The sequence below is a fragment of the Schistocerca serialis genome, chromosome 8 (assembly GCF_023864345.2).
Source record: "Schistocerca serialis cubense isolate TAMUIC-IGC-003099 chromosome 8, iqSchSeri2.2, whole genome shotgun sequence".
NCBI lineage: Eukaryota > Metazoa > Arthropoda > Insecta > Orthoptera > Acrididae > Schistocerca > Schistocerca serialis.
In genome coordinates, this window is record NC_064645.1 from 619,938,400 (window position 1) to 619,951,005 (window position 12,606).

General features: G+C 36.9%; 1 protein-coding gene across 1 annotated transcript in view; it reads left to right on the forward strand.

Annotated features, from left to right (window-relative positions):
* LOC126416261 (1-phosphatidylinositol 4,5-bisphosphate phosphodiesterase classes I and II) overlaps positions 1 to 12,606 on the forward strand; it is a 395,393-nt gene that overhangs the window by 280,628 nt on the left and 102,159 nt on the right. Inside the window, exons 14-15 of the mRNA XM_050083891.1 lie at positions 6,869 to 7,078; positions 9,416 to 9,735. Of these exons, the coding sequence (XP_049939848.1) occupies positions 6,869 to 7,078; positions 9,416 to 9,735 (530 nt within the window). The remainder of the gene's footprint in view (positions 1 to 6,868; positions 7,079 to 9,415; positions 9,736 to 12,606) is intronic.

Genomic DNA, 12,606 nt, shown 5'->3' on the forward strand with positions numbered 1-12,606 from the left:
ATGACCCATCTCTCCCTATAGCTTACCCCTATTTTTCTCAGAATTTTGAACATCTTGCACCATTTTACATTGTCGAACGCTTTTTCCAGGTCGACAAATCCTATGAACGTGTCTTGATTTTTCTTTAGTCTTGCATCAGTTATTAACCACAATGTCAGAATTGCTTCTCTTGTGCCTTTACCTTTCCTAAAGCCAAACTGATCGTCATCTAGCACATGCTCAATTTTCCTTTCCATTCGTCTGTATATTATTCTTGTCAGCAACATGGATGCATGAGCTGTTATGCTGATTGTGTGATAATTCTCACACTTGTCAGCTCTTGCTGTCCTCAGTATTGTGTAGATGATGTTTTTTCGAAAGTCAGATGGTATTTCGCCAGACTCATACATTATACACACCAGCATGAATAGTTGTTTTTTTGCCACTTCCCCCAATGATTTTAGAAATTCTGATGGAGTGTTATCAATCCCTTCTGCCTTATTTGACCTTAAGTCTTCTGAAGCTCTTTTAAATTCTGATTCTAATACCAGGTCCCCTATCTCATCTAAATCGACTCCTGTTTCTTCTTCTATCACACCCGACAAATCTTCCCCCTCATAGAGGCTTTCAATGTATTCTTTCCACCTATCCGCTCTCTCATCTGCTTTTAACAGTGGAATTCCCACAGCACTCTTAATGTTATCACCCTTGCTTTTAATGTCAGTGATGGTTGTTTTGACTTTCCTGTATGCTGAGTCAGTCCTACTGACAGTCATTTCTTTTTCGATTTCTTCAAATTTTTCATGCAGCCATTACATCTTAGCTTCCCCGCACTCCCTATTTATTTCATTCCTAAGCAACTTGTATTTCTGTATTCCTGAATCTTCCAGAACAATTTTGTACTTCCTCCTTTCATCTGCCAATTGAAGTATTTCTTCTGTTACCCACGGTTTCTTCACAGTTACCTTCTTTGTGCCTATGTTTTCCTTTCCAGCTTCTGTTATCATCCTTTTTAGGGATGCCCATTTCTCTTCAACAGTACTGCGTACTGAGCTATTCCTTATTGCCGTATCTATAGCCTCAGAGAACTTGAAGCATATCTCGTCATTCCATAGTACGTCCGTATCCCTCTTCTTTGCGTATTGATTCTTCCTGACTAATGTCTTAAACTTCAGTCTACTCTTCATCACTACTATATTGTGATCTGAGTCTATATCTGCTCCTGGGTATGCCTTACGATCGAGTATCTGATTTCGGAATCTCTGTCTGACCATGATGTAATCTAACTGAAATCTCCTTGTATCACCTGGCCTTTTCCAACTATACCTCCCCCTCTTGTGATTCCTGAACAGAGTGTTCGCTGTTACTAGCTGAAGTTTATTACAAAACTCAATTAATCTTTCTTCTCTTTCATTCCTTAACCCAAGCCCATATTCTTGTGTAACCTTTTCTTCTACTCCTTCCCCCACAACTACATTCAATTCTCCTGTGACTATTAGATTTTCATCTCCCTTTACATACTGTATTAGCCTTTCAATATCCTCATACACTTTCTCTATCTCTTCGTCTTCAGCTTGTGACGTCAGCATGTATACCTGAACTATCGTTGTCGGTGTTGGTTTTCTGTCAATTCTGATAAGAATAACCAAATCACTGAACTGTTCACAGTAAAACACTCTCTGTCCTACTTTCCTATTCATAACGAATCCTACTCCTTTTATACCATTTTCTGCCACTGTTGATTTTACCCTATACTCATCTGATCAGAAATCCTTGTCTTCTTTCCACTTCACTTCACTGACCCCTACTATATCAAGATTGAGCCTTTGCATTTCCCTTTTCAGTTTTTCTAGTTTCCCTACCACATTCAAGATTCTGACATTTCATGCCCCAACTCGTAGAATGTTATTATTTCGTTGATTATTCAATCTTTTTCTCATGTTAACCTCCCCCTTGGCAGTCCCCTCCCAGAGATTCGAATGGTGGGCTATTCTGGAATCCTTTGCTAAAGGAGAGATCACCATGACACTTCTTTGTGAAGTCTATGATTGATAGGTGGGACAAATTGGATAGCACCTACTAGGGAACCATTCTGCATACATTTCTTTTCAATATAAATTAAGAGCATGTCAACCAATTCTTCATTGAGAAATGATATTATACTCTTGAAAATCGTTTATGCATTACTGAAGATGTGTTGCTAAAGATTCCACTGTGTTGATGTTTCACAAGTGATACACTATAAGCGAATTGTAGCATTCTCATGACAAACCTGTTCTACGTAGACAGCAGTTCCACTACATTTCAGTTAACTCCTCTGAACGACAACACACAACTTATGGCATATTACTTGTCTGGAACTGGTTACCATCTGGAGTAGTGTAAACATCATCTACATATTGTTTTGGTGGGCCATTCAAAAGTCACTCTGTGATTTCTTGTTAAATTTTCAAGAGAGTTATATCACTGAATTTGTCTAATTGAAATCTACTATTCTTGTGGCAAAAATAGCAGTTACATTTCTTTAAAAAACATTTATGCCTGTACCACAGTTATTAATAGTTGTGAGAACCCACTACTGTTTCTTTTATGAGCCGTGCTCACTCTTTGTCTAGGTGAAAAGAGATTACAAATATCTTTAATGGTCAAAAGTGATTTGAGATGAAAAACTTAGACACCTCATCCTGTATGCATTATCTGCTCAATAATATAAGAGGCTCCATGAGGCTGTTGGTGGACAATACTGTTGTCTATAGGAAGGTTGCAACAATAGAAGACTAGTGAAATGCAGGAAGACTTGTAGAGATTAAAAAACTGGTACAGCTGACCCTTAACATAAACAAGTGTAGCATAGTGTGTAGAAATAGATGAAGAGACTCAATTCTGTTTGGTCACAGTTGTTTCCCTTTTATCCAGCATCAGGTCGGGTTGGGACTTTAATGGTATTTCTCCATTTTCATCTGTCTTTCCACCATTCTTCTACTGTAATTGTTTTGTCGAAGCCCAGACCATTTTAACCTATTCTCAGTTTTCTCATTCATATTCTCTAGTCCAACTTTGTTCTTAACATCTTTATTTCTCACTCTGTCCCTCCTCATTTTCCTTAACATACATCTTGGAAATTTTGTTTCACTGGCTTAGATTCTACTTGCTTCTCTTCTTGTCATTGTCCAGGTCTCCAATGCATATATCAGCATGGGTGTAAAATACTCTTGTACAGTATTTCCTTACACTTCATTGGAACCTCCAAGACTACTACTCACATACTGGTAAAATGCATTGCTCTGTTGTACCCTTTTGCTAACTTCTACTTCCATTCTTACATTCTCCATTATCACATTTCTTAGATATTTAAAGCTATCCACAATTTCAATATCCTGTCCTTTTATATTAATTTGTCTCTTGCTTTCTCTGTCTCCTCTAGTTGCCACCATAGTCGTGCTTTTCTGAACAGTGCATTTCATTCCATATTTCTCGATTTTTTCATTTAAGATGTCTCTTTGTTGTTGTACATCCTTACTGTTGGCTCCCCACACCACAATATCATCTCCCTTCCTCTATGAGCTTCTTTTGTCTCCCTCACAATTTTATCCATCACCATTATAAATAATAATGGTAATACCACACTTCCTTGTCTCAGGCCTGTAACATTCCTAAACCTGTCTATTGGCAATAAATAGCTGGAAGCAGTCGCAGCCATAAAATAGAACAGAGTAACCACCTAGAGCAACCTTAAATGGAATGGCCACAAAAAACTAGTTGTAACTTGCTGAAAAAACAGATTCCAGACTAAGATTCACCGGAAGAAACTTAAGGAAAAGTTTTCAGCCATGGAAGAAAAAGCTTACAAAACACTTGTTTAACAAATTCTTGAGTATTTCTCATCAGTCATGGACTCTTACCGGTTTGGACTAATAGAAGAGATAGACAAGATCCAACAAAGAGAGGACTGTTTCATTAAATAAGCACAAGAGCCTTTTGGAGGTACTCAACATCTGTTGTTGCAGACTCTACGAGAAGACATTGGGCACCATAAAGAAGTTAGCTGATGAGATTCTGAGAGTGTGTGTTTCACAAAAACTCAGCCACCATATTACTTCCTCACACATATGACCTGCGAAATGACCCACGTAACAGATGAGTCCCTCTCTACCTAATGTCTAAATGTTCTGCCACTTCCTCCCCACATTCCCCAAATTGTCACGGTTTCCCCTCTGTCAAAAGAACGAACACTTCTGAAAGCATAGTATGATTCTTTCTATTTTTATGGTGTCTCTTGGTAGTTCTGGAATTTCACCCCCTGAAGCTAACTTCTGTTTAGTACTTCTGTCTCCCTGTAATTTTACAGTTTTGTCAGGTAAATTATCATTTTGATAATTTGTAATTACCTCTGTATATTTTGCACAAATATACTAAGTATTTCACATTACTCTAGACTTGATATTTCCTATATAGAGACCTACAACTAGAATGAGAGGAATGGAGAACTCATTTATTGAAGACAGTGAAGAAACCATCAGTGAAAGCAAATGTCTGGAGTCCAGTGCTCATTCAATCCAAGGCTTTTTATATCGCTTATCACTTCTTTTACTACTGATAATTAATTATGTACAGATATGAAAAATGCAATAGTACACCATGGTTTATGGACTGGCTAGCTATTCAGACAAGGACATACCATCTCACAAGATGTTCAAACCAGCCTTCAGGTTAAAGAGAGTTTCACTTTTTATACACTCTTACTTGATCAAGCTGACCCCAAAGCTAAAGTTGCTGATGCATAGTTGTATGATGTCACATAGCACAGGCTAACAAAAAGAGCAGAGGTGATAGCATAAAGTTTTTGATTACTAGATCATGCACCAATGTCCTGCATAAAATCTGGAAGCTTTTGACTCTTTCCTCTGGAGTGACAGCAAGAAATATCTGATTAGTCAACTTGATGATGGCCACTTCATTGTATTTTGTAAATGCAGGCTGTGTGCTCTCATCCTTTGATTTGATTTTACTGATCCTAAAAATCTTATTTTGTGTATTTACACATGGGTGTGGGACAAGCCACAAATACAATTTGTTTAACTCCTAATTTTAAAAAAGCAAGCAACACCTGTAGAATGAAACATACTAGCTAAAAACTAATTTATAATTTGATTGAATAGATGAAAGATCTACTCACTGGGTGGCAGCAGAACACACACATAGAGGAAGGTTATAGTTGCGCGATCTTTTGGAGCCAGTGGCTCCTTCTTCAGGCGGAGGTCTTAGGGGGAGGAAGGAGGGGTGAGAGAAAAGGATTGGAGAGGTGCCTTCTCATCCCATCTGGCAAGTCTCCCCTGACCCACGATTCAGGATGACTTTCCCAAAATCTGCCCCCTTTCTTAGACCTCTCCAGACCGTTTCCTTCACCACTCTTCCTTCCCCTTCAACCCTTCTGCCTGAAGAGGGAGCCACTGGCTCCAAAGACATGCCTGATTATAACTTTATTTTATTGTGTGTTCTGCCACTGCTTGGCGAGTGGATTTTTTACCTATCCAATTACATTATTTTGTCAACAATTGATTGTTTCTACTGTTATAAAAACTAACTTATAATAAGAAAATATTCATGTGATCCTTCAGGTTTCCTGGCATGGGTGATTAATAGTGTGCTTCTGAGTGTTCTGCTAGTTTGTTGCTTCCATTTTATGCATAAAATGAAGTAAATATGCTGTAGATTAATTGTACATAAGAAGATATTTAACTTTGTAAGGATAGTTATGGTACAATTCAAATAATTTAGGAATGACCATTCAGTGAGTAGTGTACATATTGAGTCATCAACAGACATATGAAAAAGAAGAATGAAAACCTGCTAACTTTTACAAGCTAACTTTTACAAACCGTTTAATGAGCTAACACACACACACACACACACACACACACACACACACACACACACACACACACACACACACACACCTGTGCAACTACGTTGTTATTCTAGACTGAACACACCCGTGCAATTACATTGTTATTTTAGACTGACATTTATAAATTATTCTATTGAATAGAAGCAGTTCTTATGATGTAACATTCATACCTTTGCTCTGAATCCTTCTCTGTTTAACTTTAAACTTTGATGTAGCTTGTTGTACAGAAGAATTCCTATGTGCCTTACACTGCTCTGTCCTTCCATAACCATTGACTAATTATAGATGTATATTGGAATGACATGTCTGATGGTGGTTGATGTTTGTAAATTTTTGTGAATAAAACAGATTGTTTCATGAGTATAAATACAAGGCAGTGGCAGGATACTGAGCTCCAGAAATAGATTTTCAATGTTGTAGGAGAGAGGCGCTTGTGTCATTATCTTGACTATTCTCTTCTACATAGTAAATATCTCTCTGTATAAGACACATCAAAATGAAATGCGATGTGTGTCACATCATTCTAAATCCCAGACTAAGCTTTGCATACACAAATCACTGTCATGAACACTTAACTATTGCACTAAAGACAGAACAGCCACACTTGAAAAGAAAATTGCTAGTGTATTTAAAGTAGGAACTGTTGTGATTCCACAACTAAGTAATACATGCCATACAGATTTATTTTACTTGGCAAAGAGAAGACAAAGAATCCAACAAGTTGGATGTAGTGATGTGCTGAGTACACAATGCTTTATGTTAATGGAAAGAAGATATTTCAAGTAATGGAAACATGTAATCCTTTTATTTTATATTTATAAAAAGCTCTTAATTTGTCAAGTAAGTTATAAAGTAGTTCTGGATTACTTGCAACAAATTCTGTACTGTTTATATTATGTATTGCTGAACATATGATAAAAGTTGTAATATACTATAATGTGTCTCATATGTGAAGTTTTTGTTTACTAATTTATCTTTCAGAAAAGAATAGACCCTATGAAATGTCATCTTTTGATGAGAAGCAGGCTACAACACTTTTGAAGGAGAGTCCAGTAGAATTTGTTAATTACAATAAGCATCAGTTGAGTCGTGTCTATCCTTCTGGTACACGTTTTGATTCTTCCAACTTCATGCCACAAGTGTTCTGGAATGCAGGATGCCAACTAGTTGCCCTTAATTATCAAACTCTAGGTAATGTACTGCATTTTATCTTTTGTCTTACTGCCTGACCATTGTTGTTGTATTGATACTATTATTATTGATTTATATGAGATACATACATTTTGTATTGCTATTGCAGTCTCAGTTGATAGACTTAAATGTGTTTATGTACATGTAACTGTTTGAAATGTGATAGTGATAGTGATGCAATTTAATAAGAGGAGAGAGAGAGAGAGAGAGAGACTGGTGTTCTCAGTACCTGTATCAAATCCTATCTTCATCACCCAAAACAGAATTCCTTGCCCCTCTCAATTTTTGCAGTATCCTAGTTTACGCATATTACAATTCTGTAGCTGATAGATCATTCCCTTGTGGCTGACCCTGAGTCAAGCAGGACTTATCCCATACCCCTACTCACCACCTCTGCTGCAATTCAGTCACAGAATTTTATGTCCTGTAAGAAGTGGAGCCATTGTGAAAGCAGTCACATTATATCCTTACAGTGCTGCAATTACTCTTGTAGTGTACTGTACTTGGATGACAACTAACTAGCTGTTTACCTGCATGTATAATCAGTGCTAAATGTGGCTAACCACGGACTCATGTATCCTATTGCTGAACATGCTACCATAACACTAATGACATCAACAGTCTTTTTGTGCCCACGCTATCTGGATCTATGCCCCAGCTCTAGCTCCTCTAAGCTAGACAGGAAAGATCTGTTCCTCCAGCATATCTTATATTTTCATAACACCTTTGTCATAAACCTCCAATTGTCCCCTTCATCTTCTTCCCAGTCTTTTATCTTTAACCTCAACATTTCATTGTCCATTGTTTTCTACAACTCTTCACCACTACCCTAACATTGTATTATTTATGCCCCCCACTTGCCCATCACCCTGTACACTTTCCACATTTCTCAGTCCTAATTTTTCTTCAGTCACTGACAGCCATCTGCCATCTCATCTTGTCTCTGCATTACCTCTCCAATCCCATCATGCTCATTATCACTCTTCTTTCATTCTCCATATCCCCCCCCCCCCCCCAATCCTGTTCCTATCAACCTGAACATCCACTAATTCCATTCATAAGAAGCCAGTGTCACCGCAGTTGAGCTTATTTGCGCATCTGTGGGGGTTGTGTGTTTCCTCCTCTTTGTTTTGTACTACAATGAAGTATTGATATCTAATTTTAAAGCTAAAAGTAACACATGCATATCAGTTTATGCAGGATGTCCCAAACCTTTAAGATCAAAATTATACAGATGGCATAGTATCCTAAATTCTGTATTTTGAGCTAGTAAATCAGTGATGCAACATATGTGAGTCATGTGTTTGAAAACTGCTGGTCTTTTGTTACAAGCGATTGCCTGCTGCATCATTATTGGTGGTGTTACTTTGAAAAATAATATACAGTCGTATGTAATATACCATTGTTTGCAGCCCACGACTGGTTTCTCTAGACTGTATTCTTCACAAATGATGCCACTTTGAACTGTGACTGTTTTTTGAACTGTGACTGTTTTCCAACTGCTGCAATAGCCCTATCTGAAATGATAAAAAGCCATGCATTGTTCTCAAATCACCAGCAATAATTGTGCATCAGCTTGTGAGCTGGAACTGTACAAAATAAACAAATAGAATCTTATTTTGTGCCTCCCCATAAATAAATAAATGGTGCACATAACTTGTCAATCTTTTGAGATGTACTACTGTTGTTGTTGGAGACTGAACATCTTGTTTCCTGCATAATATTGTGATTTCAACAAGATTGTGTACTAATCCACTTCGATAGTTTATTAGCACCTTAACAACAGATACTCCTATCATCAGACTGGAAAAGGTAGAGGGAGTCTTGTCCTCTACCCAGTGTCATCACCGGATTTCACTCATATGGATTTTTCCTGTGGAGTTACATGAAGTCATTGGTTCATGAAATGCCTTTAGGAACTGACAATGAAGTTGTTGGTACTGTCATGGCTACCTCTTTCATTCTGTAACAGACAACAGGCAAATTTTTAGATGCCATTGTAATGTGTACACTGAAACTTGTACCCATCACTTTGAACAATAGATGTGAGCTTAAGTAGTTGCTATGCATTGTATTGCACATTTTCAACAGTTATTTCCTTATTACAAAATACTCATATCTTGTATCATCTGTATAATTTTGATCTTAAAAGGACGCCCTTTAAAGAATTTCTGGTCATATATTCAAAAACAGTAAATATAATGCATTATCAGTCAACAATAAAGAGTAGTTGACACTAACATTCTGCATATAGAAAAAGAAGTATATGCTACATACTTGAAAGACTGCATAATGATGTGTTACAACATTGTTTGGCTCTAATTTCCCCTGTTCCAGACCTTGCAATGCAACTTAACTTGGGAATTTTCGAGTACAATCACCGTTGTGGCTATCTGCTAAAGCCAGAATTTATGCGAAGGCAAGACCGGAGACTGGATCCTTTTGCAGAGTCAACAGTAGATGGCATTATAGCCGGTACAGTCTCAGTACATGTAATCTCAGCACAGTTCCTCACTGACCGTCGGGTTGGTGTCTATGTTGAAGTGGATATGTTTGGCTTGCCTGCAGATACTGTGCGAAAAAAATTTCGAACAAAAATTGTGCCCAACAATGGTATTAATCCCATATTTGACGAGGAAGCTTTCGTCTTTAAAAAGGTTTGTTATTTTTTGTTATGTTGTCTTGCTTTATTGCATGAATCTTGCTTGGTTACCTCAGTAGCCAAGGCACACAAATTAAGAGTCAATACTTGAGAGCTTTGCCACTGTTCATGAAACATCAGTTTCATCAGCATATGGTTATCAGTGTTCATGACACATACACCTTAAGGTCCTTGAATATAATATCTTCAAGATTTCTGTTCAGTTTAGTATTGCATTTATAATTGATGCAAATGACTCATAAAACAATGTCTAACAGAGTAGTATGAACAAACATTCAGGAAGCAGTCCTCACACATAGAAGAAGAAAATATTTTATCTGACAGCTGTTTAGAAGCACTTTATATCTCCATTAGAATTCATTTGCTGTGGGTCTTCATGAAGTATTAATCATGGGAGTCTCACAGGAACGTGAAATTTTCAAAATGCCCTCTTGAATTGATTGTGATTCTTAATTTCACTGCTAGTGTTTTGTGTTCCATTTCATTTAAGGGAATGTTGACATATAATTCACATAATTGCTTGTTTTAGTGTGCAACTCATGTCACTTCTTGTGTGCACATGTACCTCTCTCCATTGCCTCACTTAAACATAGCATCAGTTGTTTAAGTGATGATTATGGACTTTGGTGATCACATAACTTCTTTCTGATGTTCATCATGGACTTCACTTCCAGCACAGTGCACTTGACTGGTGCCCACTTGATATGTATTAGCGATGTGTCAGTTTAGCTGTTAGACGCTAAGTTGAGCACTTTACTGGCTAGCCAGTGTTACGTGATGACCTGTTTTCCTGCTATTTAAAATGTGTGCGAAAACTACCAGTAACTGATTTTCTGCATGGCTGCACTTCCCTAGATGGCTTATTCAGCTATGTGTTGACCTTTATTTTAATGTAAATCATCTGTTTGTGAATGAAGCCCTCATTTCAATGTAATTTATAAATTTCTGCAATCAACACCAATGAGACAACATGAATCATTACGCAACCATTGAAGACTGTCATCAACAAAGATTTTCAGTCAATGCTTGATCCAGCATTATTGATTACTGATTTTTAGAGCCTCCACCCAGACTCAGTGCACAAAGTTACATTTCTCTCTGAGTGAATACTCTCCTTTCTTGTTGATCTGTTGGAAGCTGTGCTTTTCCCTGTCCGATGAAGCATGTACTTCATACATGATGGAGCTCCTACCTATTTCATTGCTAATTGCCATTGGCTTCTAAATAACGGATTTTGTGATGAATCGGTAGAAAGATATGGATGAACCCTTGGCTTCTACATTCTCTGGCCCTAAGTCCACTAGACTTTTGTCTGTGTTGGCATTTGAAATCTTGTAAGTTCAAACTCTGACACAAGATACACAATGTCTTCATACACATGTTGTGGAAGCCTGCAAAACCATACATAATATTCCAGGGATAAATCAGCGCCTGTGGAATCCATTGTGACAGTGAGTTGATGCATGCATCAGTGTTAATAATGGAGAGCACTTAGAACATTTCATGTAAGAAAGAGTTTCATGTTGTGTGGTTTTGCAGTCTCTTCCTGTGTGTTGCCCTTGATTAATATATTACGAAGAGTTACAGAAAATAAGTTCTAGCAGGGAAATAAATTCTGTCCATATCCATGTGTACATAGCACAATTAGTGTCTTCTTCTGTTTACAAGGAATGTGACTTGAATGTTTGGCCTTACCATCTTGTTACACACTGTATTATATTGAGGGCATTATAAATAATACTGCTCTTGTTCGTTGCATGTAAACAACAGGAGAAACTGAAATTATGTAATCAACTGGTATAAAAGCCAGTGTTGCATTAATTTGTAATTGTAATTGTACGTTTATATATCCTGTAGATCATACATTGTGTGCAGAGAAGCATATGATGATATAGGACAAGTCAAAAATGGAAATTAGATGATACATAGTTAAAATGATTATGACAGTGATCTTATAATGATACAAATGCGCATATAATACATGTGTAATGCCAGGAAACAGAAAAGTGTATAGTTGGACATCTTGTGAAAAATTGAGAATTGCACACTATTTCTAAATAATTTCACATTATTAAGGGAAAGAAACACATAAGCAAATAACATGGAAATTCAAAAAAGTACCCTATACATTTAAAAATCCATTACTAAAGTAAGAGTGTAAAGGTTACACACTTCATTATTAAGGTGTTCGAGTTTACAAAAAAGTACAGAACAGGGACAGAACAAATTTTTATGTTTCAAAATATTCATCTGTACTATCACAACACTTTTGCATTAAGTAATTATGGACAGCAATTTTAAATTTTGAAGTGTTTTTTATTGCTTTAATGTTATTAAGTAGCTTATTGTACAGTCTGGTTCCTGCTTGCAGTGGTCCATTCTGTTTTAGTATTATGTATGCATGTTGAACATGTATATCCTGCTTTCTCCTTGTTTTATACAGATGGATGCTCTGGTTAGTCGATACAAGACATGCAATTTTCTAATAGTTTCCTAACAAATATTGCTACTTGTAAGATATATATAGACATGGTAGTGGAAGGATGTGAAGTTTCTTAAATAAGGGCTTGCGTGAGCTTCTTGCGGCAGCATTTCCTATGGCTCTTACAATTCTCTATTGGCATGTAAAATTTTTGTTGGCAAATGCATTTCCCCAAAAGATTATGCCATATCGCAGTAAAGATTCTGCCTGGGTGAAGTACACATTTTTTAGTGTCTCTTTCAATGTGCAACTGGAAAGAATTTTGATAGAATAACAAATTGTATTCAGTTTATTTCTAATGTATTTTTATGTTGGATCTATCTTAGATCTTCTTGGATCCATATTCCAAGAAATTTTGTAGAGCTTACATTTTCAAAGGTTTTG